The sequence below is a fragment of the Aythya marila genome (assembly GCF_965140915.1).
Source record: "Aythya marila genome assembly, chromosome: 18".
Classification (NCBI taxonomy): Eukaryota; Metazoa; Chordata; class Aves; order Anseriformes; family Anatidae; genus Aythya; species Aythya marila.
The window spans coordinates 462,198-487,165 of NC_139059.1; the positions used below are offsets into that span (position 1 = coordinate 462,198).

At 59.5% G+C, this 24,968-nt stretch overlaps 2 protein-coding genes across 2 annotated transcripts in view; one reads left to right on the forward strand and one right to left on the reverse strand.

Moving 5' to 3' along the window:
• DNAH17 (dynein axonemal heavy chain 17) overlaps positions 1 to 24,175 on the reverse strand; it is a 27,505-nt gene extending 3,330 nt beyond the window's left edge. The window contains exons 1-55 of the mRNA XM_082775204.1: positions 24,140 to 24,175; positions 23,929 to 24,015; positions 23,571 to 23,723; positions 23,033 to 23,281; positions 22,738 to 22,860; positions 22,179 to 22,526; positions 22,008 to 22,099; positions 21,697 to 21,823; positions 21,310 to 21,462; positions 20,652 to 20,777; positions 20,161 to 20,268; positions 19,911 to 20,042; positions 19,216 to 19,376; positions 18,977 to 19,133; positions 18,483 to 18,587; positions 18,046 to 18,203; positions 17,575 to 17,713; positions 16,913 to 17,140; positions 16,618 to 16,755; positions 16,325 to 16,457; positions 15,924 to 16,051; positions 15,668 to 15,816; positions 15,262 to 15,544; positions 14,963 to 15,136; positions 14,067 to 14,274; positions 13,820 to 13,985; positions 13,193 to 13,295; positions 12,908 to 13,055; positions 12,537 to 12,628; positions 12,221 to 12,382; positions 11,902 to 12,066; positions 11,561 to 11,752; positions 10,888 to 11,154; positions 10,294 to 10,455; positions 9,588 to 9,821; positions 9,241 to 9,405; positions 9,041 to 9,136; positions 8,713 to 8,927; positions 8,322 to 8,529; positions 7,894 to 8,009; positions 7,358 to 7,550; positions 7,021 to 7,256; positions 6,734 to 6,856; positions 5,867 to 6,071; positions 5,236 to 5,400; positions 4,989 to 5,129; positions 4,680 to 4,850; positions 4,370 to 4,492; positions 3,533 to 3,726; positions 3,273 to 3,421; positions 3,019 to 3,146; positions 2,497 to 2,724; positions 1,829 to 2,020; positions 1,068 to 1,247; positions 540 to 722 (exon numbers count right to left, since the gene is read on the reverse strand). Coding sequence (XP_082631330.1) covers positions 540 to 722; positions 1,068 to 1,247; positions 1,829 to 2,020; positions 2,497 to 2,724; positions 3,019 to 3,146; positions 3,273 to 3,421; positions 3,533 to 3,726; positions 4,370 to 4,492; positions 4,680 to 4,850; positions 4,989 to 5,129; positions 5,236 to 5,400; positions 5,867 to 6,071; positions 6,734 to 6,856; positions 7,021 to 7,256; positions 7,358 to 7,550; positions 7,894 to 8,009; positions 8,322 to 8,529; positions 8,713 to 8,927; positions 9,041 to 9,136; positions 9,241 to 9,405; positions 9,588 to 9,821; positions 10,294 to 10,455; positions 10,888 to 11,154; positions 11,561 to 11,752; positions 11,902 to 12,066; positions 12,221 to 12,382; positions 12,537 to 12,628; positions 12,908 to 13,055; positions 13,193 to 13,295; positions 13,820 to 13,985; positions 14,067 to 14,274; positions 14,963 to 15,136; positions 15,262 to 15,544; positions 15,668 to 15,816; positions 15,924 to 16,051; positions 16,325 to 16,457; positions 16,618 to 16,755; positions 16,913 to 17,140; positions 17,575 to 17,713; positions 18,046 to 18,203; positions 18,483 to 18,587; positions 18,977 to 19,133; positions 19,216 to 19,376; positions 19,911 to 20,042; positions 20,161 to 20,268; positions 20,652 to 20,777; positions 21,310 to 21,462; positions 21,697 to 21,823; positions 22,008 to 22,099; positions 22,179 to 22,526; positions 22,738 to 22,860; positions 23,033 to 23,281; positions 23,571 to 23,702 — 8,853 coding nt within the window. The 5' untranslated portion in view covers positions 23,703 to 23,723; positions 23,929 to 24,015; positions 24,140 to 24,175. The remainder of the gene's footprint in view (positions 1 to 539; positions 723 to 1,067; positions 1,248 to 1,828; positions 2,021 to 2,496; positions 2,725 to 3,018; positions 3,147 to 3,272; positions 3,422 to 3,532; positions 3,727 to 4,369; positions 4,493 to 4,679; positions 4,851 to 4,988; positions 5,130 to 5,235; positions 5,401 to 5,866; positions 6,072 to 6,733; positions 6,857 to 7,020; positions 7,257 to 7,357; positions 7,551 to 7,893; positions 8,010 to 8,321; positions 8,530 to 8,712; positions 8,928 to 9,040; positions 9,137 to 9,240; positions 9,406 to 9,587; positions 9,822 to 10,293; positions 10,456 to 10,887; positions 11,155 to 11,560; positions 11,753 to 11,901; positions 12,067 to 12,220; positions 12,383 to 12,536; positions 12,629 to 12,907; positions 13,056 to 13,192; positions 13,296 to 13,819; positions 13,986 to 14,066; positions 14,275 to 14,962; positions 15,137 to 15,261; positions 15,545 to 15,667; positions 15,817 to 15,923; positions 16,052 to 16,324; positions 16,458 to 16,617; positions 16,756 to 16,912; positions 17,141 to 17,574; positions 17,714 to 18,045; positions 18,204 to 18,482; positions 18,588 to 18,976; positions 19,134 to 19,215; positions 19,377 to 19,910; positions 20,043 to 20,160; positions 20,269 to 20,651; positions 20,778 to 21,309; positions 21,463 to 21,696; positions 21,824 to 22,007; positions 22,100 to 22,178; positions 22,527 to 22,737; positions 22,861 to 23,032; positions 23,282 to 23,570; positions 23,724 to 23,928; positions 24,016 to 24,139) is intronic.
• Positions 2,606 to 24,968, forward strand: part of C1QTNF1 (C1q and TNF related 1) — a 76,950-nt gene continuing 54,587 nt past the window's right edge. Inside the window, exon 1 of the mRNA XM_082775211.1 lies at positions 2,606 to 2,614. The gene's annotated coding sequence lies outside the window, so the exon portion shown is untranslated. The remainder of the gene's footprint in view (positions 2,615 to 24,968) is intronic.

The following is a 24,968-nucleotide window of genomic DNA, read 5'->3' on the forward strand; positions in this document are numbered from 1 at the left end:
CTCTCTACCACTGCTGCCTCTTGTAACTGCACCGTGGGCTCATGTTGAGTAAACACGAACTGGTAGCAGCGTTTCTGGGTTTCACAGAGATGCTGGAAGAGAGCAGTGAATGGCCCTGAGGGTGACCGTGGCCACCACTTTGTGAGCCCTGGCTTCAGGCCCCTGGCTGCGGTGGCAGTGCCACAGCTCAGCAGCTGTAGAGGGCTGAGCCGCTTGCTTCACTTCCATTGCCAGTACCAAAGGGAAGGGAGAGCACGGTCACACAAACCCAGTGCAAACACACTCAAATAAAACCTTGGAGGAGCGTCCAGCTCGTGAGCACTGAGCTGGCAGCTCCCCCGGTGCCAGGCTGGCAGCGTGCAGCCTGCGGCTGTGCTGGCCTTGCAGCTCTGCTCTCCCACGCTGCAGGGAGCGGGGGTGTCCCTGCCCCTCGCATTCCCTGGGGGGTTGTGCGGGGCCTGGCTCTGCCCTCCCCGGGCAGCCCCCTTGTGGCCTCTGCAGCGCCGTGTTCGCTGTGCAGAAGCAGAAGCTGCACTTGCCTTTTCCTCTCGGGAGACACCGGCACCTCCTCCAGCGTCCGACTCTTTGGGCTGCATTTCTAAAACTGTCCGAAAAAGCCTCTCCGAGGTGACGGTCAGGAAGCCGATCTCTGCGTTGGGGTGAAGGCCGTACAAGTAGGGGCTCTCTGGGGGCAGGTTGTCATCGATGTACTCGTGGTAGCCCTGAGCACGAGGCAGTTACTGATGTCACCTTAGCAGGTACTTACGTCTGAGCAGAGTTTCACTTCAGCCTTGAAAGTGCATCATTGCTTTCCTGCTGATGGTGCTTAACAGCTAGTTGGCCTTGCTTATTTAAGATGATTTTCCACTCGTGTCTTAAATAAGTCTTTACCTTACCACACCAGCCGCAAGAATTCTTTTTCCAGTAATTCTGCCTGTTTCCACTGGATTGAAAAGGCACAACTTTTTTCCTACACTCCCTCTTGGTTTGCACGAGGGAACTTTGGTTTTCCACAGCAAATTGTAATGCTAATTACCACAGCCTATGATGAGTGAGATCCGTCTTACCTTGTAATCCAAGCTGGGAGGGATCAAAAAGCCCGGCGCTAAGTACAGTTCCCCGTCCAGCATCTCTACGCTGATGTATTCACTCAGGTAAGTCCGACACAGCCGGCGGTCCCAGTCGTCTGTGATGTGCCCACCATACATGATTTCACCAAAGAGGTACCGGAGATCATCCCAGGGGACCTACAAGGACGCAGATGCTCCCCGTGAGCTTCCTGCTGCCTCTGCGGCTCCAAGAAGCCCCTTGCAGGAGGTGAGGGCGGCTGCACGCTTCGCTGTGGAGCCACACAAGCTCTGTTTGACCCACAGAGGTAACAGTGCCCCGGGACCTGCAGAAGCAAAGGGGAAGAGGACACGGGGCCGAGGCCATGGAGGTGTCCTGTGCTCGCCCACCGATTGCCCCTGTCCCCATCTGGGCTCCTGCACCCTGCCCTCCGGCTTTGCTCGGGTCAGCAGCGTGTGGCTGAGGGGCAGGGCTGGGCAGGACGCTGCTCGAGGGGGAAGCCCAAGCCTGCTCCTTGCACTCCTATTCTTGGGGCACGCTTTGTGTTTGGGGCAGAAAGACGTGTTAAAAAAACAACACAACGACCCAGCCAGGGGCTGAGCCAGCGTGTGCTCTGCTCCCAGCCCGTGCTCAATGCCTGTGCGCCACGGCCCTGCTGCACAGCTCCCACACGAGCAGGCGTTTGTGCAGCAAACCAGGGCTTTGCCCCTTCCCCTCCTCTTCCCCTCCCCTGAGGAATGGTTGTTTGTAAGGCCCTTACCTTTGGGTTCGCCTCCAGGTAGTTGTACAGGACGTTAATGGATATGGTCAGGTCACCGTTATTGAAGGGGTAAGACCTGTTCCAGCCCTGAGCACCAAACTTGCGCCTCTCTGCCACCACGGCGTGGAAGTAGCAGAGTGCAAACAGGATGCATTTGAACTCAATCTCTTTGCTGCACATCTCTAATGTGTCCTGCAGTGGAAGAAAAGAGAGTGGGCTTGCAAGTGAAAAAGTGAATATCACCGTCAGCCCTCTGGCTGTTGAAGAAAATTTACAGGAGATGGCAAAGTAGAACTGAAGATGGTATATTTAAAAAGAAAAAAATACCGCACACACACATAAACTTATCTTTTAAAGCCTTGCTGGATGGTTAATTATTGCACTTGATTGTTTACTAAAAAATGAGCAATCTATACACACAGACACGCTCGGGCTCGCACCCCTGGCATGCTTGGCTGGGGCAGCGCGGTGCCGCCTGGCTCCGGGGTGAGCCAGCAGCCTCCCAGCGCCTGCCCTGTCCCGGCAGCCCCGGGGGCTCCGGCTCTCCCCGACGCCCCTGTGAAGGTGCCTGGGTCTGGCTCCTGGCACAGCACCGTGGGGGCTCGGCGGGGACCAGGGGAGCCGGCAGCACTGGGGGGGGAAGCACGGAGGGAGCAGGGTGTGGGTACCTGGGAGAAGAGGTCGAGGGCTTTGTGCAGGTTGGCGTACATGCCGGTGGGCGGCTCGTTGGTGATTTTGATGGCGTTCTCCAGCAGGCCCTGCGGGATGATGTGCGCCTCGGGGCTGGGGGCCGGCTCGGCACTCATGAAGACGCGGTAGTCGGCGTGGCTGCCCATGCTGTGCTGCTCCACCCGCTTCTCCAGCGTGCCCAGCCAGCGTGCCACCAGGTGGATGTTCTGCAACACAGAGCCCTGCTGTACGGCGTGCTCTGAAATCCAACCCCGGGAATCGCTGCCGTGCCCTCCGCAGGGAGCAGCTGCAGCGCGATGCGGTGCCGCTCGGGCTGGGGATGCCACAGCAACCCGGGCAGCGCCGCTGGGGTGGTGTGGGGAGCGCTGAGAACCCAGCGTGCAGGACTCCCTGTGCCAGGCCGGCAGTGCTGCAGGGCTCTGCAGGCTCAGCTGGGCTGCGTTTGGGACCCCAGCTCCCGGGGCATGGCGGTGCCAGGGGGCCGGGCAGCCCCCACCCACCTGCAGGATGACCCAGTGCCCCTGCTCGGCCGCCACCTCCAGCGCGCGTTCTGCCACCACCTCCTGGCCCTGCCCCAGCGAGACGTTGTGGATCCTCCCGTTGTCGATGGTGAAGTTCAGCTTCTTGCCTGGGGAGGGGAGGAGACAGCCACGATGCGTATTTTGTCAGGAAGATGGGGCTGTGCGGCTCCTGCCATGAAACATACACCAGCCCAGAGCCTTTGTGAGCTGGTGCTGGCTGAGGACCACCTTACCCAGGGCTTCCACGTCCTTCAGAGGGTCGACGCCAGGGGAGAGAATGAAAAACACAGGGGTGGAGGGGCTGCTCTCCTCGTATGACTTGGAGAACTCAACGCTTCTTCCTTCCACAAACTTGCTGCCCATCTTCTCTTCCACAAAGTTCCTACAGAAAGGCAAAGCCCCGCGTGTGAGCTGGGAACAAAGATGCTTGCTGGGGACGCGGCCTCTCGCCGGGCAGCAGCCGAGCTGCACACGCCAGGCGGATTTTGGGCACCTGACGGCGTAGGTCATCCTGTCCGGCCGCATGCAGCGCAGCATGCACAGCTTCTGCAGGGCCGTTTTGTTCTTCCACTCCTTCGGGAACACCTCCTTCTCGGGCACCTCAGACTCGACAAATTTTTTCCATCGCTTTGCTGAGCCCTCGATGTCACTATCCAAGTTCTTGAACTCATCCATTTCCGAGAGGGCCTGGGGGTCCGGCAGACAAAGACCAGACCCTCGCTGGGCGCTGCTCCACCCGGCCCGGGGATCACCGCAGCGCCGGGTGTGTGGTGCCACAGATGGGCCCTGGCAGCTCTGAGACCAGCCTGGTGCTGGGCACGGCTGTATCAGGGTGAGGAGGGGAATGGGCCCCCCCCAGGGTGTGCAGGGTGCCACTGGAAAGGGGATGCTGAACGTGGGGGCACGGCTGGGACATCCCCTCATGGGGCAAGAAGCTGGGCACACGGGGGGGACACGCTGCTACCAATGACAGCCCAAACTGCAGCATAACACAACTTGTCCATAAGCATCGTTTTGCTGTTGAGAGCAATCTTTTGTCCATTTTCCCTTATGCCCTACCCTACCATGAGCAGGAAAGTCAGGGCACAGCGAGCACAGAGGGAGGTGCTGCCCCTGGAGCCCCTCAGGCAGTGGCTGTGCTCAGCACCCGTCCTCAGCACTGCTGCCCCTGCTCCTTCCAGGTCTCATGGGGCCGAGAGGAGCCGCCTCTCACCACCTGCAGCCAGTGCTGGCTTCTGTGCTCCCTCCCTGGGTGTCACAGCTCAGCCTGACCCCGCTGACGTACCGCGCGTGGGACCGCACCAGCACCGATGGTGAACTCGGGACCCACCTTGATGCCTCCCCAGCCCTGGGACTGCAGGAAATCCACAGGGGACGCGATGCCGGCCTTGAAAGGGAAGCGTAAGAGGAAGTCTAGCTCCAGCGGGCTCACTTCTTTCTTAATGGTCAGGATCTGGTGAGGAGGGAGCACATTGCTGTGGCTGCTGCACAGTTGCCTGCAGCCCTGCGGCACGGCATGCACCGGGCAAGAAGCTCCTGAGCCCCCAGCGGGAGCACAACAGTAGGAGAATGTGTCTAAAATAACACAAATTCAGAAAAGATACTAAAAACCAGCAGCATGATGCATTTGCTCGTATTACCTGGAAGGCAACCTGGGCCAGGAAAATGAGTTTGTCTCTCTCAAAGAGTCCCCGTGCAGTGTACATGAAGACCGAGTAGGTGATCTCGTCGGTCAGGTTGATCACCCTTTGCTTGACGTCCTCGGCCGGAGCCGTTCGCTGAATGGCTTTCTCAAAGACCACGTTGAAGGCCTAATGGAGAGCCGGGGTGGGCTCAGCACCTGTGCTCCTGGGTGCTTTATTGGAAGCATAAAGCCGGAACACCGAACCTCCTGCATCCCCCAAACGCCCGCCCCATATGTATCAATTACCGCCTCGCTTTATGCTCACCTTTAGGGAGAACTGGTAGATGGGGTTGATTTTGTTGAGGTCGCTCAGGATGAAGTACAGCAGGGATGCTCTTTCTGCCGCTGGCCTGTAGTTCTCTCTAGCAATGTTTATTTCACCTTCCGTGACTTTTGCTTCTTTCACCTGCAGGCCCAGGAGCGCGGTGTTACTGCCGCATCCCGAGGCAGCGCCCGATCCCCCGCTGGTGCCCGTGGGGCCGCTGCTCCCGGCGTGGGGGCCGCTCGCCTACTTTCTCCTCGATTTCCATGGCCGTGCGCTTCGTTGTCTCCAGGTTCTCCACCAGCGCGGTGTCCCCCAGGAAGTTCCCTGACGCGGCAGAGAGCCGGGCGAGCAGGGAGTCCTCCAGCTCCTTCAGGTTGATCTTAAACTCGTTCTGGCTTTTTGTGAGATTTGCCTGCAACACCAACGCCCAGGGAAGCTGGGACTCTTTCAAGAGCCTGCGGTGACCCCCCCGGCACTGCTGGCCAGGATCTGCACCGGGAGCTCCCTAACAAAGAGCGTGCAGTGGAGTGCAGATCACTAGCAGCTTTGCTGGCTTTATCTTCTTTTGCATTAACTATAAATTCTCTGTTCACAAGCACAATCTGGACAAGGGGACGCGCTGGCTGGCCGAGCAATGGGTCCCTGAGAGAACAACCCCAGCTCACGAGGCCCCTGAAGCGCGGCCGCAAGGCGCAGCAGCGAGTGCACCGCAGGCGGCAGGCGCGGGGAGAACAAAACCCACAAACGATAAATAAACAGACCAATAGGTCGATAAATAAGCAAAAGCAACCACAAAAACAAACGAGCCAACCCCCAGAACACACAAAGGACTCGGTCAGCAGACAGAAGCTGTCTCCCCGCCGCCGCAGCCCCCGCACCTTCAGGTCCTCCAGGTCCGGGCGCTCCTTGGCCACCACGGCGGCCAGCAGCTGGTCCTCCAGCCCCTCGCGGGTCACCAAGAAGTTGATCAGGGTGCACTGCGCCTGCATCTCGGGCTTGTAGTGGGGGTTGAAGTACTTGGTGTGCAGGATCAGGCGGAAGTGCGGGTGATATTCCACTTCTTTATCGCCTATCTTAATGTATCTGTGCAGGCAGTTAGATTGATCTCTGTATTTTGGCAGCGACTCCTCACAGAGAGGAGCCCTCCACCCGCGTGCTGTTTCCAGCCCCTCGAGATGTTTTTCTCTGCTCGGGAAGTGGCACAGCAAGGGCAGAAGAGCCAAAACAGCCTGGGCAGGGAAAAGGACTGAGGAGCAGAGGGAATCTGAGGCTGCTTCTGGGCTCCTGATGTTGTGGGTGCTGCACCATGAGCCCAGGGAGGGCCACCAGGGGTGCAGCTCCCCGCGGCTGCAGCCGGTGGGGGCAGAGCTCCTGTGTCAGGGCTGGGAGCACCAACACGGTGCAGGACATGGGGCAAGAGCCCCATCACTGACCACGCGCCTGTGTCTGCCAGGAAAAAACCTCCTGGTTTATCAGGCTTTATCCTGCAGGTGCACTCAGGAACATGGTTTTCTTGTATCACTAAATGAACTCAGCAGACCAGAACAGCCCCAAAGTCCCATGGACTACAAGTGTAAACCATGAGAAAAGTGAGGAATGTGACCAGGGGCTCCCATGTGAAGGGGTTATGGATGTGGCCCCAGCTGCTGTCATGCAAATGGAGCATAAAAGGACATTTTAGGGCAGCAGTGGGTCTCCCAGCAGGTACAACTCCTCGGCTACCAGAGACAAGTGTGCGTGCCAACCTGCCCTTCTTGATGGTGTTCCTGCCCAGCAGGTGGTCCAGCACCGGCTCCACAGTCTCACCGATGTCCTCGATCAGCAGCGTGTGTCCCTCAGAAACCGCCTGCTCGATGGTGTCCAGGTAGCTGCAGCCGGGCAGGGAGCGGGGCTTGTGGTGAGCTTGGGCAAATGTCCCCGAGCCAGACCCTGCAGCGCACCCTGGCCCCCGTTGCTCTCAGATGCCTCGGCTCTGATGGGCGTGCAGAGCCTGTAGGGCACAGGGGGTGGGCAGCCGGCCCCCCTGACCCACCTCCTCTGGCCCAGCCGGATGGCTTTCAGCTCTTCCCCGTATTTGTTCTTGATCCACTTGATGCCCTGCAGCTGGGCGTCCACGACCAGCGGCCAGCGCTGGGTGTTGCAGAGGATGGTGGCGTTCTCGGTGGACGTGCGGTCGCTGGGCAGCCCCTGGTTGCTCCACGCAGCCACGTTGGCAGCATCGGTGAGGAGGCTGAGGGGGTCCAGCCCCGGGGTGGTGGGGATGGGCACCTGCCATGGGGGGACGTTGGGTGCCCGGCCCCCGAGCAGTGCAGGCCCCTCAGTGTCAGGGCAGGGGCAGAAGTGCCCGGGGGGGCTCTGCAGCCACTCACCTTCAGCGCCTCAAGGTAGGGGATCCAGTACTTCTCCATCAGCTCGGCCCTGTACTTCTTGGTGAAGTAGCCGACGTAGGACACGAAGGCGGAGATGAGCAGCACGTCCCCGCACAGTGTCTTCTCCTGCTCTCTGAACATCTCCACCGACTCAGCCCAGCGAACATTTTCGGACGCCAGCCCCCCAATGAGCCTGCAGGAACGGAGCAGAAGGTGCAGGGACCCAGCCGGGACACAGCGCAGCCCTCGCCAAATGCCCGGTTCGATGAACCCAGCTCTGCTTGTGAATTTGGCAGAGGGGCAGCTCGGGCTGTGCCTCAGGGCCCACAGCTCTGCGACTGCACCATCCTGCCCCACCGCATTGCTGTGAGTTTCCGGCCCAATTCACATGTGGGAATTTTTAATCTGGGGGAAGCGAGGAGCCTGAATCTGGCCTTGACCTTTGTGTCAGAGGGAGCGAGGCAAGGCGAGGAGCAGCAGCAGTGCCAGCTGCTTGCCCCCAGCCCCACGCAGCTGGAGCCCTGCTTGCACAGTACCTGTTTGCTAGCGTGATGACTCTGTTAGTTGCATCAGCCTCTTGCTGACATTTGATTTTCTCGGCCGTAGCTTTCTCAAATTGTGCAGTGAGAGTTGCCAAGTTGGCATTCAGGTCCTTCAAAAGACAACACATTTACAGTTAGCTCCCACACACACCAAATGCAACTGCAGCAAGCTTGCCGGCCAGGAGAAAGCTTTGCAGACACTAATGAGCTTGCGGTCCCTGTTGAGAAGACACAGCACCTGGACTCCGGGCTGCCCAAATGGTAAGAATCTTTCTCATTCATTGTTGGCATCTCTCCGCGGCCCGCAGCTGAATGGTTAGCGGCTGATCCGGAGCCACGGTGGATGCCAGCCAAGGCAAACAGCCGCGGGCTGCAGCAGCCAGCCCTGGCCGGGGACTGCCCGGGAGGCAGCGCGCACTTACTGCGATCTTGTTCTTAATGCGACTGAGTTTTTCTTGCGCCTCTGCCAGCTCTGCGTTCGCTTCCTCGAGCGCCTGCCGCTTGGGCTCCACGTCACAGTACACCTCGTAGAAGCGGACGATGTTTAAACACCAGGAGCACAGCCCTGCCGCGGCCGTCGACTTTGACATTATAAACTCCGGGTCAAAGCTGGGGTCTGACTGGTAGGGCCTGGAGAGGGAGAACAAACCGTGCTGAGCCTCCCTGCCGAGGCCAGCGGTGGCTCCTGTCCCGCTCTGCTTTGTGCAGCTCACGGGTGCAGTTTTGGAGGGCAGAGCCCACGTCTGGGTTTGGTGCTCGGAGCTGAGCTGCCTGCCCCCAGCCCCCCGCCGGTCCTTCCCGGGTGGCACTCACTGAAACGCCTTGAGGCACGCCTCCGGGATGTGCTCCTTGTCAAACTTCTTCAAGGCATCAAGGAAGGTGTCCACTTTTCCCATCATGACCTTTGCCGCCTTCCAGCTCTTATCCTTGGGTATCTTGCCGTTGGGCGCTGTCAGGATCATCACGGCTGCCGTGACATTCACCACCGCTTGTGGTGGGGACCCGAAGGACTTCAGCTCTGTCAGATTGTTCTGGGGAGGGACCAGGGGCTGCTGAGCATCGCCTGGCACCGGGCAGGGCTGGGGCCCCAGAGCCGTGCCGCCACCCCCGGGGAGACGCACCCCACGGGGGGCTCTCACACCTTGTTGAGAGTGTTGAGCGCCTCCTGGGCGGCGATGAGCGCGGGCTCTGCCTTCGCCAGGTCGGTCTCGCAGGCTCGCTGCTTTTCAGCCACGTTCTGGGGAGGCGAGGGGATGGGACAGGGTGAGCAGCCGTGCCCGGTGCTGGCTACGGCCACAGCACCACGGTGCTGACAGAGCTCGTGCTGCCCCAGCCTCGTACCGTGTTGATGGCCTGGACCTTCAGCTCCTCCTCATCAGCGATGGCTTTCTCCTTGCTGACCTTCTCTGTTTCAACGCCCACCACGTGGATCAGTTTATCTGCGTCCTCATTCTTCTGCTTCAGTTCTGCCTCCTGGATCGCCAGTGTGGCTTTCAGGTCATCCACCTGGATGGGGGAGGATGGGAGGGGGTGGGATGCCTACCAAGCCCTGCCGGCCTCGCAGCAGCAGCTTGGCATGGTTCAGATCCCCGGGCACTGTGACCACCCTGTGTGGGGCAAGCTCTGAGAGCCCGGCTCTGGCTGCCCAGCTCACTCCCCCCATCCCACCCCAGGAGGGGGGCAGGCACCTGGGACGCCGTGCTCTGCAGCTTCGTCAAGCCGTTCTCCAGCCGCTCGATCTTGGCAATGAGCTCACTTCTCTTTTTAGAGAGCAGGTTTTGGTAGAGCTTTATCTGCTCCAGGAAGGTCTTTGGCGTGGTGTAATTGTAGCGCCTCTCTGTGGCCAGGTAGATCTGGGACATCTCCTTGACGCTTGTGTGGACGTAGGACATGAACTGGCTGATGGACACCTTGACCTCGGGCTGCATCAGAACAACACAGTGAGCCGCCCTGTGGCACTGCTGCAGCACACACACGAGGGGTGATCCAAGTGTTCATGCAACGTTAGCAACACATTTAGTGGCAGAAGCCAGCAGTCAGGGTGCTGCTTCATGAGAGCAGCACAGCGCACGGCTGAAAAATGCAGGTGGTCACAACACGAACATTCGTTCTCAAGCCCTGCTTTGGTTTTCCCCAGACTCCCACCACCCAGGTTAGCCTGTGCTGCACTGCGGGAAAGCTGGTCCTGGCTGTTAGTTGTGGTGTCTTTTTAAGGACGACAGTTTCATCCCATGTGCACTGCGTGAGGCTGCAGCCTCCAACACCAGCACCAGCTGGGAGCTCGTCCCCGCTCCCATCCCTGGGGTCCCATGAGCAGGGAGCAGGGAGCAGAATGCAGCTGCTGCTCCCCTTGCGGCGCGCTGTGCCCTGACCCGGGGCCCCTGCAGCGCTCACCTCGATGTCCCCCGTTTCCTCCAGGAACCTGCTGCTGACGGACACCAGGGCATCCTCGGGCCACTCGTGGAACCAATCGATGGCTGTGCAGTTGACCACGGCAGGGAACCTCCTCGCCCGCACCCGCAGCGTGGAGCCCACGGGGGAGAAGCACAGGATCACCTGGGCAGGCGGTGCTGCTGAGTGGGGCGGCTGCTGGCACAGCGCTGCCTGCTCCCCACTGCTGCACGCAGCGCTGGTGAACGCTGAGGTTTTGCCTCCCACCCATTAAAGTCCTTCCCTGCTCCCAGGGCCGCTGTGCAGCTGCGTGCCCTGCTCTGCTCAGCAGGGGCTGGGCCAGCGCTGGTGCTGGTGCCGGCCTCCCTGTGAGTGCCGCTCGCACCCCTGTGCCTGAGAGGTAAGGACGTGGGCGTCAGCAGCTGCACCCCTGGGGCCGCGGGGCTTGCAGTTGGCTGAGGATGCTTTGAAAATGTCTTTCACTCGGACTCATTACAGCATAATGAAACCGCAGTATTCTGTGTCATGTTTGCAAACAGATTTTGGATTAAGCACGTCAGAGCACTTGCAAAACACCCTTTGTGGGGGCACACCTACCTTTAACTGACGCCTGACTTTTTCTATAAATAATTTCCAGCAGTTTTCCCTTGAGTCTTGCAATCCAAGAAACTTCACTTGCGGCCTCATGGCACTGATAATGTTTTCCAGTTCATCATCCTGAAAAAGCCCCGGCACCTCCCCGGATGCCAAGAAGTCATTGATTAGGACCAAGAACGATTCCTCGGCAACTTGGGAGTCCGTCATCAGGAACACGGTGGGGATGTTCTTCACGGCTGCCTTGATGTACTGGGAGGCGAGGTCCAGCTGGGCAGGGGAGAGGAGCCGTCAGACCCGCGGCCATGCCGGAGCAGAACCAGGCACGGTGCCCGGTGTGGTGCAGGGGCAGCACCACGCCAGGTGCCCTGCGACCAGCCTGGCACCCCTCAGGGAGGCAGGGGCTGTGTTCGGGAAGGTGCAGGGTGCCCCGATGCTGTGTGCTCAGATGGAGCTGCCCACACTGCACCCGCCCTATGGATGGGGAATGCTGTGGGGAGCAGGACCCGAGGGTGTTCAGCAGACACCTTTGTGCAGTGCAGACATGCACAGGGCAGAGCAGGGTGCCCGCGTGTGCCCACCTCAGACACAGGGCTCGCTGCAGAGCGTTTGCAACCTCTGTCCCTGCCAGCGGGCTGCACCACCCAAGGATGTGTGGGAGGAAAGCCACACTCACCTTAAGGTCTGGGATGCCGTATCCCTTCCTCAGCGTCATCTGAAACACATCTAGAGAGCTAATGTAAGCTGCTAGCCGCGAAAGGCTTTGCTTCCCGCTGCCTCCTACTCCCACCAGCAGCGCATTCCCTCGGGGAGACTCTAAGATCCGACTAATTCTGCAAATATGAGACACCGCGTCTTCAAAGAGCACCTAAAGAAAACACGGGAGAAGGATTAATATTCTGAATCATAGCACCAAATGCTGTGAACGCCCCTAATCGCACAGAGCTGACTGAGAGCGGTGTCACAGCGGTGCCCACACGCTGCCTCGGCGCAGGCGTCCCGCGGCAGGGCGCTCACCAAATTCATCACGGCGTTGACCTCGTTGTAGTTGTCTAAGGCATCTCCCAGCAGCTTGTTCAGCGACGGCCAGCTTGGCACCGGCAGGTACTTGGGCTCCCCGATGCCCTGGGCGAAGTGGCAGTAGATGTTGGGCTTGGCGAACACCAGCTCCTCGCTGAGGTCCTGGGAGAGGCAGGGGCAGCGCTGGGCACGAGGCTCAGGGACGCCGCCTGCCCCCGCGCAGCGCTCCCGGCACAGCCACACGCTCCGGCTGAGCTCAGCCTGCCACGCAGCCCTGTTGGGCTGGGGCCCTCCCTTGTTTTCCGGCACAACTTACATCAAAGAATTTTTTACAGGTGTCGGTTAGCATTTTTCCAAAGGTTTTTTGATCCTTTTCGTCAATGAGCTTGTCTCCATAGACCCGCTCGGCTTCGTGGAGCCAGAGCCGCACCAGGTCAATGGGGCTCTTCAGGCATTCGGGGGTGGAGAACAGCAAGCCCTGGCAAACACACAAGTCCTCAAGGTTTATTTTGCTGCTACTCAGAGCTGAGTTAAGAAGTTGGCTTTGGGAAAAGGTCGGGGTACTTACAAGGACACACAGTAAAGGAAAGCGTGGACTAAGTGTGTTTTAAAGGGAACAGCCCCACCGGTACCTGGAATATGTTGGAGAGGTCCCGAAGGTTGAAGAGGTAGTGGAACTTGATGGCCGTGGGCAGGAAGGTGGAGGTGACCCGCTGGTGCAGGGCTGTGGGCAGGACACGGGGTGAGCAGGCGGGCAGCACCCCAGGACCATCGGGTGGCTGCACCTCGCTCCGTGCTACCCCCACCCCGTGATCCCCGAGACTTCAGCAGCACAACTCCTACGGACCCAGTGCTGCATTCGGAACGTAAACTGGAGAGAGGGGGGAGGCCAGGCTTTCACTGCAGGTGCTGCCCACGCCCTGCTGCCGGGACCCTGGCACAGGACACACGACGCAGGGGCTGCCTCGCGCTGCCCTCCCCACCCAAAGAGGCAGGGGCTCACCCAGTGCGGCCGCCACCAGCTGGGCCTGCAGCCTCTGCACCGCCACCGGCACCTTCTGCAGGGCCAGGTGCTGCGTGAGGATGGCGCTGTAAATGGTCAGCAGTGCTTCGTGGCCAGGGAAGCTCACGGCGAAGACGCAGAAGTGTCGCTGCAGCAGGAAGCAGAGACTCAGGCGGGAGCATTGCCCGGCAGGGGCCGACGGAGCCAGCCAGCACCGCGGGGCTCTCCAACCCCGCCTGGGCTCCGGCCCCGGGCTGGGACCCCAGCACTGCGAGCCCTGCGTACCTGCAGCCTGGAGTCGATGGTAAAGGACCCCGCGGTGGGGTTCATGCAGGCCACGTACTGGCAGTTGTGGATGTCCTTCAGGGTCAGTTTGTTCCTGTCGTACCTGTGCCAGGGCCGTCACGGTGATGTTTCCCCTGGGGCACATTCCTCCAGCCCCACCAGCCCCTCTGCACTCTGCTAGGGGTGCCCGCTTCCCCAGTGCTCGGTGAAGCCTGGCAGTGCTCTTGGCAGTGCTCTGTGCCAAGACCTCCCCGTGCCCTAAGGCCAGCCCTGGCCCCACACACACCCTGCAGCAGTTGGCACTTGTCACCCCCTCCTCGCTTCCCAGCAAACCCTACGTGCCACACGGGGGGTCCCAGCCAGGGGTTATTTGCTTTGGATGGGTCTGTGGGGTTTGGGATAGCTGCCAGTTTTCCTAATTCCTCTGCCAAAGCCTTCCCAGCAGCTGCTGAGCAGGGGCTGCTGGGCTCTGCTGGCTGTGTGACACCAGAGGCAGCGTGAGCAGGGACACGGCTGCAGATCCTCCACCAGGACGGGAGGGATCGGCCTGACGGCTGTACCACGGCACACGCCTCTGGGCTGAGCATCTCCGAGCTGCAGTGGCCGTGCCACCAGCCGGCCACCTACCAGTGCCCGTGGTCCATGTGCTGCCGGATGAGCGTGTGCGGTGCCACGGTGCCGTACTTGTCTACCTCGGGCATGTTCATGTCGTCGATGAAGTAGATGAGCCTCTTGGTCCCCGGCGGACCGTAGTTCCTCCCCGATTTTTTCTCCAGGGGCTTCTCCAGGATGGCTGCAGAGGGAGGAGAGGGTTTGTGGTGGGGCAGTGCTGCAGGGTGCCCCCAGCAGAGGGCTGGCTGTGGCCAGCTCTTACCCTGCAGCATGGCCGAGGTGGTGTAGAAGTTAAAGGGCACGGACTGCACGAGGTACTCGTCCGTGCTGAGCGCCTCCAGCTTGTCCCACATTAGCACCGATTTCCCTGTCCCTGCGTTCCCCACCAGCATCACCGGCCACTGCTTCTCCATCAGCATGTCCATGAAGTACCGAATGCGAATGGTCTCTGTCGTGTGCACCATGGAGGCCTGGGAAAAAGAAGCTCTTGGTCCTGCAGAGCTCACCCCTCTCTGCTGAGCTCTGAGCCTGCCTGCAGATCTTCCCTCCGACCCACTGTCCGGTTCTCCCAGCACTACCAGCTGCTCTAACCAAAGATCCGTCCTGCCGTACTAATCTGGTCCCTCTCTACAGCAAAAGGTCTCAGGTGCTTGGTTACTGTAAAAACTTTCTGACCCAGAATAGGAGCTGTCGGAAAAACATGCCACCAAAACAAAACAACACAGCACAGCTGAAACCTGCCCACGTCCCTGCCCAGTTCGGCCGTAACATTTCCCTTTTCCCTGACATCTTTGATGCAACCATCCCTCCCTCATCACAGCATTTCAAAAGATATATGCAAATAATTTTTTAAAGTGCATTTTGCATTCAGGTAATGGTTATAATTATTTCATGAAAATCTGTAAAGCCACATGTTAGAGTGAAATTGAAGAAGCAGCGTTGCAACTTGCAGCTCTACTGAGGTTTCCATGGAATAAAGCAAAGCGCAGCGAGCCCCGGGGTGTGCCTGATGCCGTCCTGCACAGCGTGCCACGGCAGGGGCAGCCCAGGTACCTGCGCTGCTGCAGATGCGTGCTCTGGCCCACGGTTGCTTGGGGGAAACACCACGGGGTAATAAACAAATCAAGGATGCAAATGCAGACAGTTTGTGGGAATTACCTGCAGAGGGACTTCAGGATCCAGTCTGAACGTTGGCACTTTTTCAGTCCACGGCATGAATTTCTTTGTTTCCGAATCAATGTAATAGTCAAAAATTGTCCCCTGAGAAGGAAACTTGATGGTTTTGAACTCATTCACCCACCACTTGCTGAACTCCACACGGTAATCCACGAGCTGGAAGGAACCAAACAGAGAAAAGCTCTCAAGGTGGCCACCGCAGCTTCTTCCTTCCCGCAGGGACGTGGCCGCGGGAGGAAGCAGGCGCGAGGCTCTCGCCGGTGGGCGCAGCGGGGCCGTACCTGGTCCTGGAACATGGCCCCGCCGAAGGCCCAGGTGCAGGCAAAAACAAAGTAGAGCTCGTACAGCTCCCGGGGAGAGTCCGGCGGGGTGTTCTGTGGCGTCAGGAGGCACTCCAGCAGGTACAGGATCATCTGTATCACCGTGATCTCGGGGATGGGGGTGATCTTCTTGAACCCAAACTTGAGCTTTTCGAGACACACGGGCAGGTACTTGTCGAACAGGATCGTCAGATTGGCCTTCTCGGACTGCACGGTCCTCTTCTCGATCCAGCTGGTCACAACGCTGTGAAAGGGATCGGCAAGGCTGCAGGGGAGCGCAGGGACTGTGCCCACCCGTCCCATCCCTGTCCTTGCCCCCATCCCCACCCCATCCCTGCCCTTGCCCCCATCCCATCCCTGTGCTCACGGGTTCCAGCCCAGGTCCGCGGGGTTGATGTAGAGGATTCCTGCCCGGGACACCGTGGCCGGCGTGGCGGTCCGCAGGTGGCTGATCTCAAAGAGCAGCCGCATGGTGGGGTTGAGGGGGATGCGCTCATTGCTGGCCAAGGTGAGAACCTGAGGGAAGTGGCCCATCATGAGGGGGGGCAGCTCCAATTTTGGGGAGCAGGCATGAATGCAAGCTGACTTCACAAGCAAAGCTCCCCAGGTGCGATGGCACCAACCTTATTGTCATCCATGACCGTGTTCAGGGACTCGATCCACATGGGGTCGATGTCTCCATCGAGGATGATCCACTTGGGCCCCTTATGCGTGATGTTGGCCAGGTCACGCATCGTTGAAGAGAACAGGCCTGCCCGCAAAGAGACGTGTGGGTCATTGCAGTGTGTTCACTGGGGAGGACGCGCCGCACTGGTGCCTCCCCTGCGCACGCCACCCTCCCTCCTCTCCCCATCGCTCCAGTAAAGAGCCCCAAGGAGAGGCCTTCCTGCTGCTGTCACCGCTCACAGAGGTGTTCTCAGAGATGCATCCCAGAGGGTGTTTGCTTGTGCACCCACCGCTCGCTTGCTGGCTGTACGAGCCAGGCGCCACCCTGGGACTGCCCGTGCCAGCCTTGGTGTCTCACCGTCCTTCCACTCGCGTGTAGCTGGATGAATAATCCCAAACAGCTCATCGCAGGTCACAGCTTTTGGGTCAAGGTCCACAGTGACTGGCTTCTGCTTCATGTTGCGGTAAGTCTTGTTGAGCGACCTCAGCACCTGCGGGAGAGGGGACTTGTGCAGCGGCGACGGCTGCTCCTGCAAGGACGTCTGCAACCCTGGACCTCCTTCTCCTCGCTGCTGTCTGCTGCAGCGTGCCCAGGCCTGGGCAGCCACAGGCGGGGCTGCTGCAGACCTCAGGGATGCGCGTGGCCGCTACCTGGGACTTGCCGCAGCCGGCGTTGCCGATGACGAAGACGGAGTGCCTCACTTGCAGCAGCTCCTCCAGCTGCACCACCTTCAGCACGAAGCTCTCCTCCGCCTGCAGCTTCAGCTCCAGCACGGACTGCTTAATGATCTGGGGGGAGAGCAGGCGCTGACCACGTGGAGCTGGATCAGCCCCAGCAAGACCCCAGGGAGCTGCCAGCGCCCGGCGGTGCCAGGGCCGGGCTCATGCCCCAGCCCCGCGCACGCCTCCACCTCTCCCACCCTTCCGGCTGTGCCTGCGCCCAAACCTTCTCAAAGTTCAGATCCCTCTTCCTGGGGACGTCCAGAGCAGGGAACAGGTCTCCAATCAGCCCCATGAACACGGGCAGGTCATCCGTTACGATCTTGGGGATGTTGAAGTCTCGCAAAGCTCTCATCAGAACCTGGTCCTCAGCACGGCCGGGGTCCCCCCTCTTCAAGGAGCCCGCTACCACCAGCACGGACTTGATAGCCCGCAGGCCCCAGTCGTAGTGGTCCTGCCGGGTGGGTGGCAAAATGTGAGGATTTCATTTTCATTTCACCCCACGCCCAGGTCATCTACACGGTGCCTGTCCGGCTGCCCTGAAGTGAGCTTGTTTGCACGGCCAGCCCCAGTCAGCCGAGGAACAAATGGCAGTCTGTCACACATCCAGCTTGTAAATCACTTCTGCTGGGATGCAGAACATCTGGATGCTCGTGCCTCAATGGGCTACGCTCTATTCTATTTTTGAACCTCTTGATTTCTTCCATAAGGCAGAAATATGCCATATGACACACTAGCGTGGAGTGGAACTCGTCCAGCCATAGACATGAACTTCACAGAGCACAAGCCAGCACATCACTGCCAGCTGAGAAACTTTTAAACTGTCTCTCAGGGTTGAAATTCGGATTAACTCTTTCACTTAAAGAACCATGAATATGGTTAAATTACCTGCTTAGACAGCAGCTCTTTGCAGAGTGTGTACAAAGTAATGAACTTTCTTGCTAGAAGCTTGGCGTCCATAAAACCTTCTGCAACCAGCATGATTTCGCAGATAAGCTCAAAGTCGGGGACAACCATGGCACAGGGTCTGGAGGAGAGCAGCACAGGGTCAGCAGAGCTGTGCACGCAGCCACTAGCCCCCGCGCCTCCAAGGGCCTGGCTCTGTCCTCTCTGCACCCTGCTACTTAGCTGACAGTGGCAATGAGCAGCCCCGAGCCTCCCCTGCGTGCTGAGCAGCCAAACCCCACAGCCTCTGACTGCCCCCAGCCACAGGGAGCCAAGGTCTCACACCAGCGCTCAGGACACACGGGTGTCCTCACTTGCTCTAGTAAAGGCTTTGTCCATATTATCGATGTGCTACAACACAGGCAAACGCTGTGGAGGTTGCTGGTTAGCGGTGCCTCATCTGCCCGCAGGTACCTGAACAGAGCTTTTAAGTTCTCAGGCAGTTCTGTCCGCCCCGCGTAGCCAGGGTTCATCGTGATGAACAGTCCGACCGACGGGACCAGCGCTATCGTCTCTCCAAGAAAATTGAATGTTTTCTTTTTGGCACGAATCGCATCTTGAACGCATTTCACCTGGGCAGGCGAGCAGACGTGTTAGTGCGGACAGCCCCGCGGGTCCCTGCTGCCAGTGCTCGCTGGGGCTGGCTGCTCGTAACCGTGCCCAGCGACCCCGCGTCACCACGCTCCCCACCGCGACATGGCGCAGACAGTGGCTGCAAAGGGTCCCTCTGAAAGCCAGGTTTAACCTGAGGCAAGCTTGGTCCGTGGGCTGGGAATTCAGACTAGAGAGTCTGATGGACTCACCCCATACTGGGAGGCACTGCAGTGTGGCTTTGTAAGGAGGGCACCTACCTGCACAGCAATCACCGACAACACCTCCACGGCGATGCGATTGAATTCATCGAAACAGCCCCAGGCTCCGGTCTGAGCCAGCCCTTTGTAGATATTGCCACAGGACTGGAGATCAAAGCAAAGGAAAGAGGCTTCAGAGACACGGAGCCTCCCCAAGAAGGCTTCAGCTTGGGGATTTGTTACGAAGCTCAATTGTTGGGAGCCGCTCGGCTCTTGTGCTTCGTGCTGCTCCCTCGGGAAATGGCTCGCAGCGTCACAGCTGCCCCCAGCTCCCCTGGGACAGCCCGGCAGCAGCTGCCTGGACCCACATCCCTCGCTGGCAGCTGAGCCGGGGGAGAGGAGACCAAGAGCCCAGCCTGGCTTCAGGCATCAGTGCGGGGCGCTGCAGCTGGAGGTGGGGGGCATGCTGCAGGGGTGCCTCCCGAAAGTCTCCCCTCGTCCTGGAGGACGGCTCTCACCTGCCTGGCACCACTGCCTGCTCCCCGTGGCCCTACCTTGTAGTCCATCTGCTCGGAGCAGTTGAAGACGTAGACCATCGTGCCCACCGCCCGGCCCAGGTCCTTGGTGGTCTCCGTTTTCCCGGTGCCCGCAGGGCCGGCGGGGGCTCCCCCCATGTAGAGGTGCAGGGACTGCGTCAGGGTGATGTAGCACCTGGGGCGAGGCCAGGCGGGCTCAGCGCTGCCGCTGCCCCCTGCGGAGCTGAGCCCACGGGGCGCGGGGAGCCGAGCCCTACCGGTCGGTCAGCGGGGTGATGACCAGCCGCGGGGTGTTCCCCAGGTACTCGTAGGAGTACTGCAGCTGCGCGTCGCAGATGTTGGCGTAGCAGTGCATCTTGCCCTCGTCCCAGCGGTGCCGCAGCTGGGACTGCCAGGTGAACGCCTGCGCGCTCTCCACCTGTGGGGCAGCCGCCTCCTTCTGATGGGGAGCGTGAGCCCACAGCCCACCCGCCCTGGGGACCCGGGCTCTCTGCACCCCCCAGCGCTGCGGAAAGCAGGAGAGCTGCTCCTTGGCCTGCCTTCAGCACTCCCTTCCCCGAGGCAGTGTCTCAAACTGGGTCCCAGCACAGAACCACAGTGGCTTTGGGTAAGGAATGCCCGCAGTGACTCCACTGGGGCTCAGGGTCACTGCTCAGGGTCCCTGCCTGTGCCTGTGCCACCAGCAGGTCCCAGGCAGCAGCCGCGTGGCCGGGACCCTGCCACCCCCAGAGCTTCACGCTCCTGGCACGGCTCAGACCCAGCCCGGTGTGAGCCCTGCTGTGCTGCCACCCCTGCTCCCAGGCACCCCGAACTCTGCACCTTTTTACCTTCTTTGTGCTTTCTCACACTTTGGATACTTTGAAAGTATCAGAAAATAAAAGAATAAGAAGAAAAACTTTGCTCAGAAGTGCCAAGAAAGGAAGCAGTGAAAACACCATCGTGTAACTTCTACCTTTGCAACAATCATTTTGGCCACCACGTCCCTGGCGTGCACGTCTATGGTACAGATTGTCATGATCTTCATTCTGTCTCCTGCAGTCAGGTTTCCAATGAGCAGTGAAATCAGTGCATTCAGCTGAGTGATCTGAGGGAGGAAAGAAATGATAAACAGAAAACGGCGTTGTACTTCCCCACCCGTCTGAGACACCTCAGCCTGCTGAGAGCCAGGAGGGGCTGCAGGACAAGGTCCCAGGGATGCAAACCTGCTTTTTGTTATAATCCTTAATTGCATTTTCATAGCCTTCCTCCAGCCTTGCAAAGGCAATGCCAACTTCTGTGGTCCACCAGATCTGGGTGCATGTCAGAGCAACCTGCAATAAATCACAGCGACAAAATGCAGCAATAAGGGGAAACGAGCCCTCCCCACCACGGCCTGGGACAGGCCTTGTCCTCGCTGCCCCGTGCTCCTCCTCTCAGACTTGGGCAGGTAACCAGATTTTCCTGTAAATTACTGCCTGTTCCCACTCTCGGCCAGAATTTTAAAGGAGCCAGGCTGCAGCAGCTCAGCACTGATGTGCAACATCTGGCTTCCCCTGCCCTGCAATCTGCTGCCTGTGCAGAAGCAGATTGTTGCTGTCCCATTTTGGGGACCCGTGCCGCAGGCAGTAGCAGCCCCGGTTCCTGCATCGCGCCCACCCCTGTGGCGGCTGCCCCGCGCCCCTCAGCTCGGCCCCGGCCCCACGCAGCTCCCCACCTGTGCCGGGTAGTCGAACACCCACTGCTCCCGCGGCTTCTCCTCGTAGGTCACCACGGCCTCGGGGATCAGGTGCCGCAGCGTGGAGCGCATGCTCGCCAGCACGCGGTTCAGCCACACCTCAACCTGGCGCGAGCAGCAAACTCTGAGCGAGCCCTCGGCTGCCCTTTTCTGTCCTGGCTGCGTGCGGCTCCCACCGCCGGCTGCTATCACGGAGCTGCCCGGCCGTGGCTCCTCAGCAGCTGGCACACCACAAGTGGCCTCTTGCTCCAGACGGGGACGTGAGCCGCCGTCCTGTGCCCCAGCTGCTCCAAGAAGGGGCACGGGGACATCACAGACAGGGAGCGGTGCAGAGTGGGACCGTCCCCCATGGCCCTGGGGACCAAACACCAGGGGAACCCCCCCTGGCTGAGGGCTGCAAGGCCAGCTTGTTTCCATGTTCTCTTACATTGCTGCAGCTGTTCTATACCTGTAACGTGGGTCCTATTTCTGTGTTTTTTGTTTGTTTGTTTGTTTGTTTGTTTTCATGGAAACCTTTATGAAAGCATTTTAAAACTGCTACAAGTCTGCTACTGCACAACAAGCAGAAGGTTTGTCTCGGTCCTGAGCCTGCACAGCTCCACCCCCCAGGCAGAGACCTGCCGGAGACCTCGCTGACCTGGCCAGATAAGTCGCACTCCTGGTCCAGAGGCACGTACTCCTCTTCCTTGCTGAACATCCCCAGGGCAGCCTTCAGGGGCTTCTTGTCAGGGCTCATCTTGAACTTCAGTTTAGCAAGACTGTCAAACAGCTTCGACAGGTGACGGGACACCTACAGACAGAGGCACGACAGCAGAGTCATGAAAAAGGACTCGGCTGTACCTGACCAGTGCAGAGAGCTATTTTACAGCTTTGGTTCACTCCTGTACTGCTCAGGGTGCTGCAGCCCTGAGAAGCGGCGTACCAGGGATGCTGTTTTGTTTTTTAGAGTATTTTAAAACTGCTGTACGAAGTCAGCACGTCAGAGGTGCCGGACTTGTCTCCAGGCTTTGCATTCAACCCGTACCTCAACGGGCTCGTTTCCGTTAGACAAAATGTCAAGCAGGTCTGCAGAGGAAACGAAGTAGAATCTAGGGAAGGCCAGGCGCTTTGTCTCGAGGTACTCAGCCAAAGCCTTCTCACAGATGGCCAGTCTAACAGGAAACCAGGAAGAGAAAAAAATACAGTTAAAAATGTACTGTTTTATAATCTCTGCAAAGTTATTGTTATGTTGAAGTTGACGTCACTGACTGCTGGAGAAATTAAACGCCTCTTTGGGCTTAGACTGGTCGGTGGAGGCTTCTCCACGATGCTTCATCAGGGTGACTCAAACCCCACCTTTTCTGCAGTGCTTCTAGCTTGTTGTAGAGCCCAGGTTTGTTGGTAGCTTCAATCACGTTGGGAGTTTTTACCGCATCGGCCATTAATTCCTGTGAGACAAAAAAGGATTCGGTCGTACCTGAACCAGTGACAAGCTCATGGGGGCGCAGGAAGGGCTGGGATCCTCACTTTGAAATCCTGATCGATAGAATCGAACTGCTTGGAGTCCTCTGGCAGCTGGCTGCGGATGTCTTCAGAGCCAATGAAGATGCTCTCCAGGTGACACCACGTCCGCTGCACCTCGAACCAGATGCTGATAACGGAGTCGGTGGTCGACAGCTTCTGCTGCCAGCCCGACACCTCCTGAAGGAAGAAGGCTAGGTACTTGGACGTCATCAGGTTCTGCAGCTGCACTTGGTTGTCCTCCAGCGTCTCGATGAGCGTCTCGTCTGACTTGAGAAGCATGACGCCGGTCCTGGGGTGGGGCTCGTGTTCGAACTGCATCGTGGCCCAGGTGGTGTTCAGGGTGCTCAGCACCTTTAGAGCAAGCGTGAGAATGAGCCGAGCTCCGCGCACCGAGGGCAAACCCTGGCAGGGGCCCCGCGGGAAGGCAGGGCAGCCACACAAAAACCTCCTCCAGAGCACAAGCTGCTGGGGCCATGCTGTGCAAGTGCCCCCAGCTGCAGAGCCGCGCTTGAGCACTGGCCTCTCAGCAAACTGGGAACGAACTGAGCCATGATTACAGTACCTTTTCCATCCCTGATTCTTTCACAGCTTTGTCCACGATGCCACGAACCTCATCCTCGAACTTGTGCAGGTTCAGCTGCAGCAGATCCGCGAGGGTTGTGTCCTCAGACATGGTGAAGTTCACCTGCAGCAGAACCCAACGGTGCGTTGGGCACCGACACCACCCTGCAGGCTCCCCAGAGCAGCTTCCTAACAAACGTTTAAAGAGCCTGCACAAACATTTGTGCACAGCCACCCCTGATGCAGCCTGCATGCTTCTCCTGGGGGTGCAGAGCTGGGGACCCCCTGGGGCACACCTTGGTCGCCTGCATCAGCTCGTGCCAGTGCCGGTCCCTGATGGCCGGGTTCTGCAGCTCGTTCACGGCGCGAAGGGATGTGATCATGTTCTTCATGCTGCTGTCCAGCCCTGTGAACGCGTCCCAGCTTCTCATCTCCTTATCCAGGCTCCGAATGTCTTTAGAGAACTTCTTGCAGTCAATATCCATCTGCTCAACGTTGATATCCTTCCACTTGGTGGTCTTCCAGTCATCAATGCTGGTGTTAACCTGAGGTTGGGAACACCCCGTTACAGGACACGCGCTCAGCAGGAGCAGCCCTGCCCGGGACAAAGAGCCGTGCTACCAGCACCCGCACATCCCCTGTACCAGCAGAAATGCACTGGCTGAAAAACTGCCCTGTGCCCACCCCACCCCTCCAGTGCTTCCCGGAGTGCAAGGCCGTCGGTGGCTGCAGGGCGGCTCAGCCCTGCAATGGGGCCAGCCTGGCACGCACACGGAGCTTGCTTTGCCCGTCCCCGTGCCCCTGCTCCTCCGGCTCGCAGACGGCAGCACGTACCAGGACGATCATGTCCCAGAGCTGCTTCAGTAAACGCACTTCCCTGTGGCAAGCTTTGAGCTGTTTGTACTCCGGCACTGCCACTTCAAACAGCCCGGCTGACTTGGACAGGGCAGCCAGCTCGCTCTCCATGGCGGCGATGCTTTTCTGTTGCTAGCGGAGAGGAAGAAAAGGGCTCAGCCGGAGGCCGCGTGTCCTGCCCTGGGGACGTGTGTCCTTCCTGGGGGCAGCACCATCCTGCGGCACTCGCTGCGGTGCGGCGGGGACAGAATCTGCTGCAGGGCTGAGCAGCGTGGCATGGGCAGGCATCGCCCTCCGCAGGGCCCAGCCCCTGCCCCGACATCCTCGCCTTCCCTACCTTGTTCAGGGATTTGTAGGGGTCTGGGTCAGTGTACAAAAAGGGGGCTTTTTCCCGGAACTTCTCCCTGAAGGCTTGCTGCTGGACCTGTGGGGGACACGGCGTCTTGGGGGAGCCGGGGCCGTGGGGCTGGTGGCCCAGGGAGAGCACAGGGGTGTTCCTGAGCAGCTGCAGGTTTGCCCCCACCCCTTTCCCAGACCCGTGTGGGCACCTCGAATTGCTGGCATTTCCTGCGGATGATGTTGACCTCGTTTGTCTGCAGGGGTGCCACGTTCTGCTTCACGCGGAAGGAGAGCTTCTTGGTGTTGTCCCAGTGCTCGGGGAGCTCCTGCAGCGAGCGCCGTGTCACAGCCCGGCCCCGGGGAGCCCCTGCCCAGCCCTGACACCTCGAGCAACTCACCTGGAGCTGCAGGTGGATCTCCTCGGGCATCTCCTCTCCGTAGGTGCTGAGCAGCGCAATCGTCTCCTTCAGGGGCTCGAACATGCCGTTGGTGGTGGCCTGCCTGTCTTTTACCCTCATCAAGTGCCCCATCACCTCCACCAGCCCATCGTAGTCTCCCTCTTCCACAGACTTAGTCAAGCCAGCAGTGGCTTCTTTGATGAAGCCTTCGAGCTCCTGCAGGCTGTGCAGAGGGCAGGGGAGCTCGGCAGGGCTCGCTCTGCAGCACGCATCCCTGCTAGCTCCGTCCCTGCCCCCAGCCGCAGTGCCCTTGGGTGCTCAGGAGCACCCCGTTCCCTACCTGGTTGTGACGAGGTTGGTGAGGTACTGCTTGAGCACCCGCTCACGTCTCCTGATGGCGCTCAGCAGCGCCTGCTTGAAGGGGCGGCAGTCGCTCTGCAGCCACCCCCCGAACACGCAGGTGTTGGCGAACCCCGACACCTCCTCGCACAGCGCCTCATATGAGTCAATCTGGGGATGAGAGATGGTTGCAGCCCATGGCTGGTGGTCCCCGGGCACCCAGAACCTCCATGGGCACTGCGAGCCCCCTGGAGAACCCCCCGGTACCTCCTGCTTGAAGAGCTGCAGGGGCGGGGGCCCA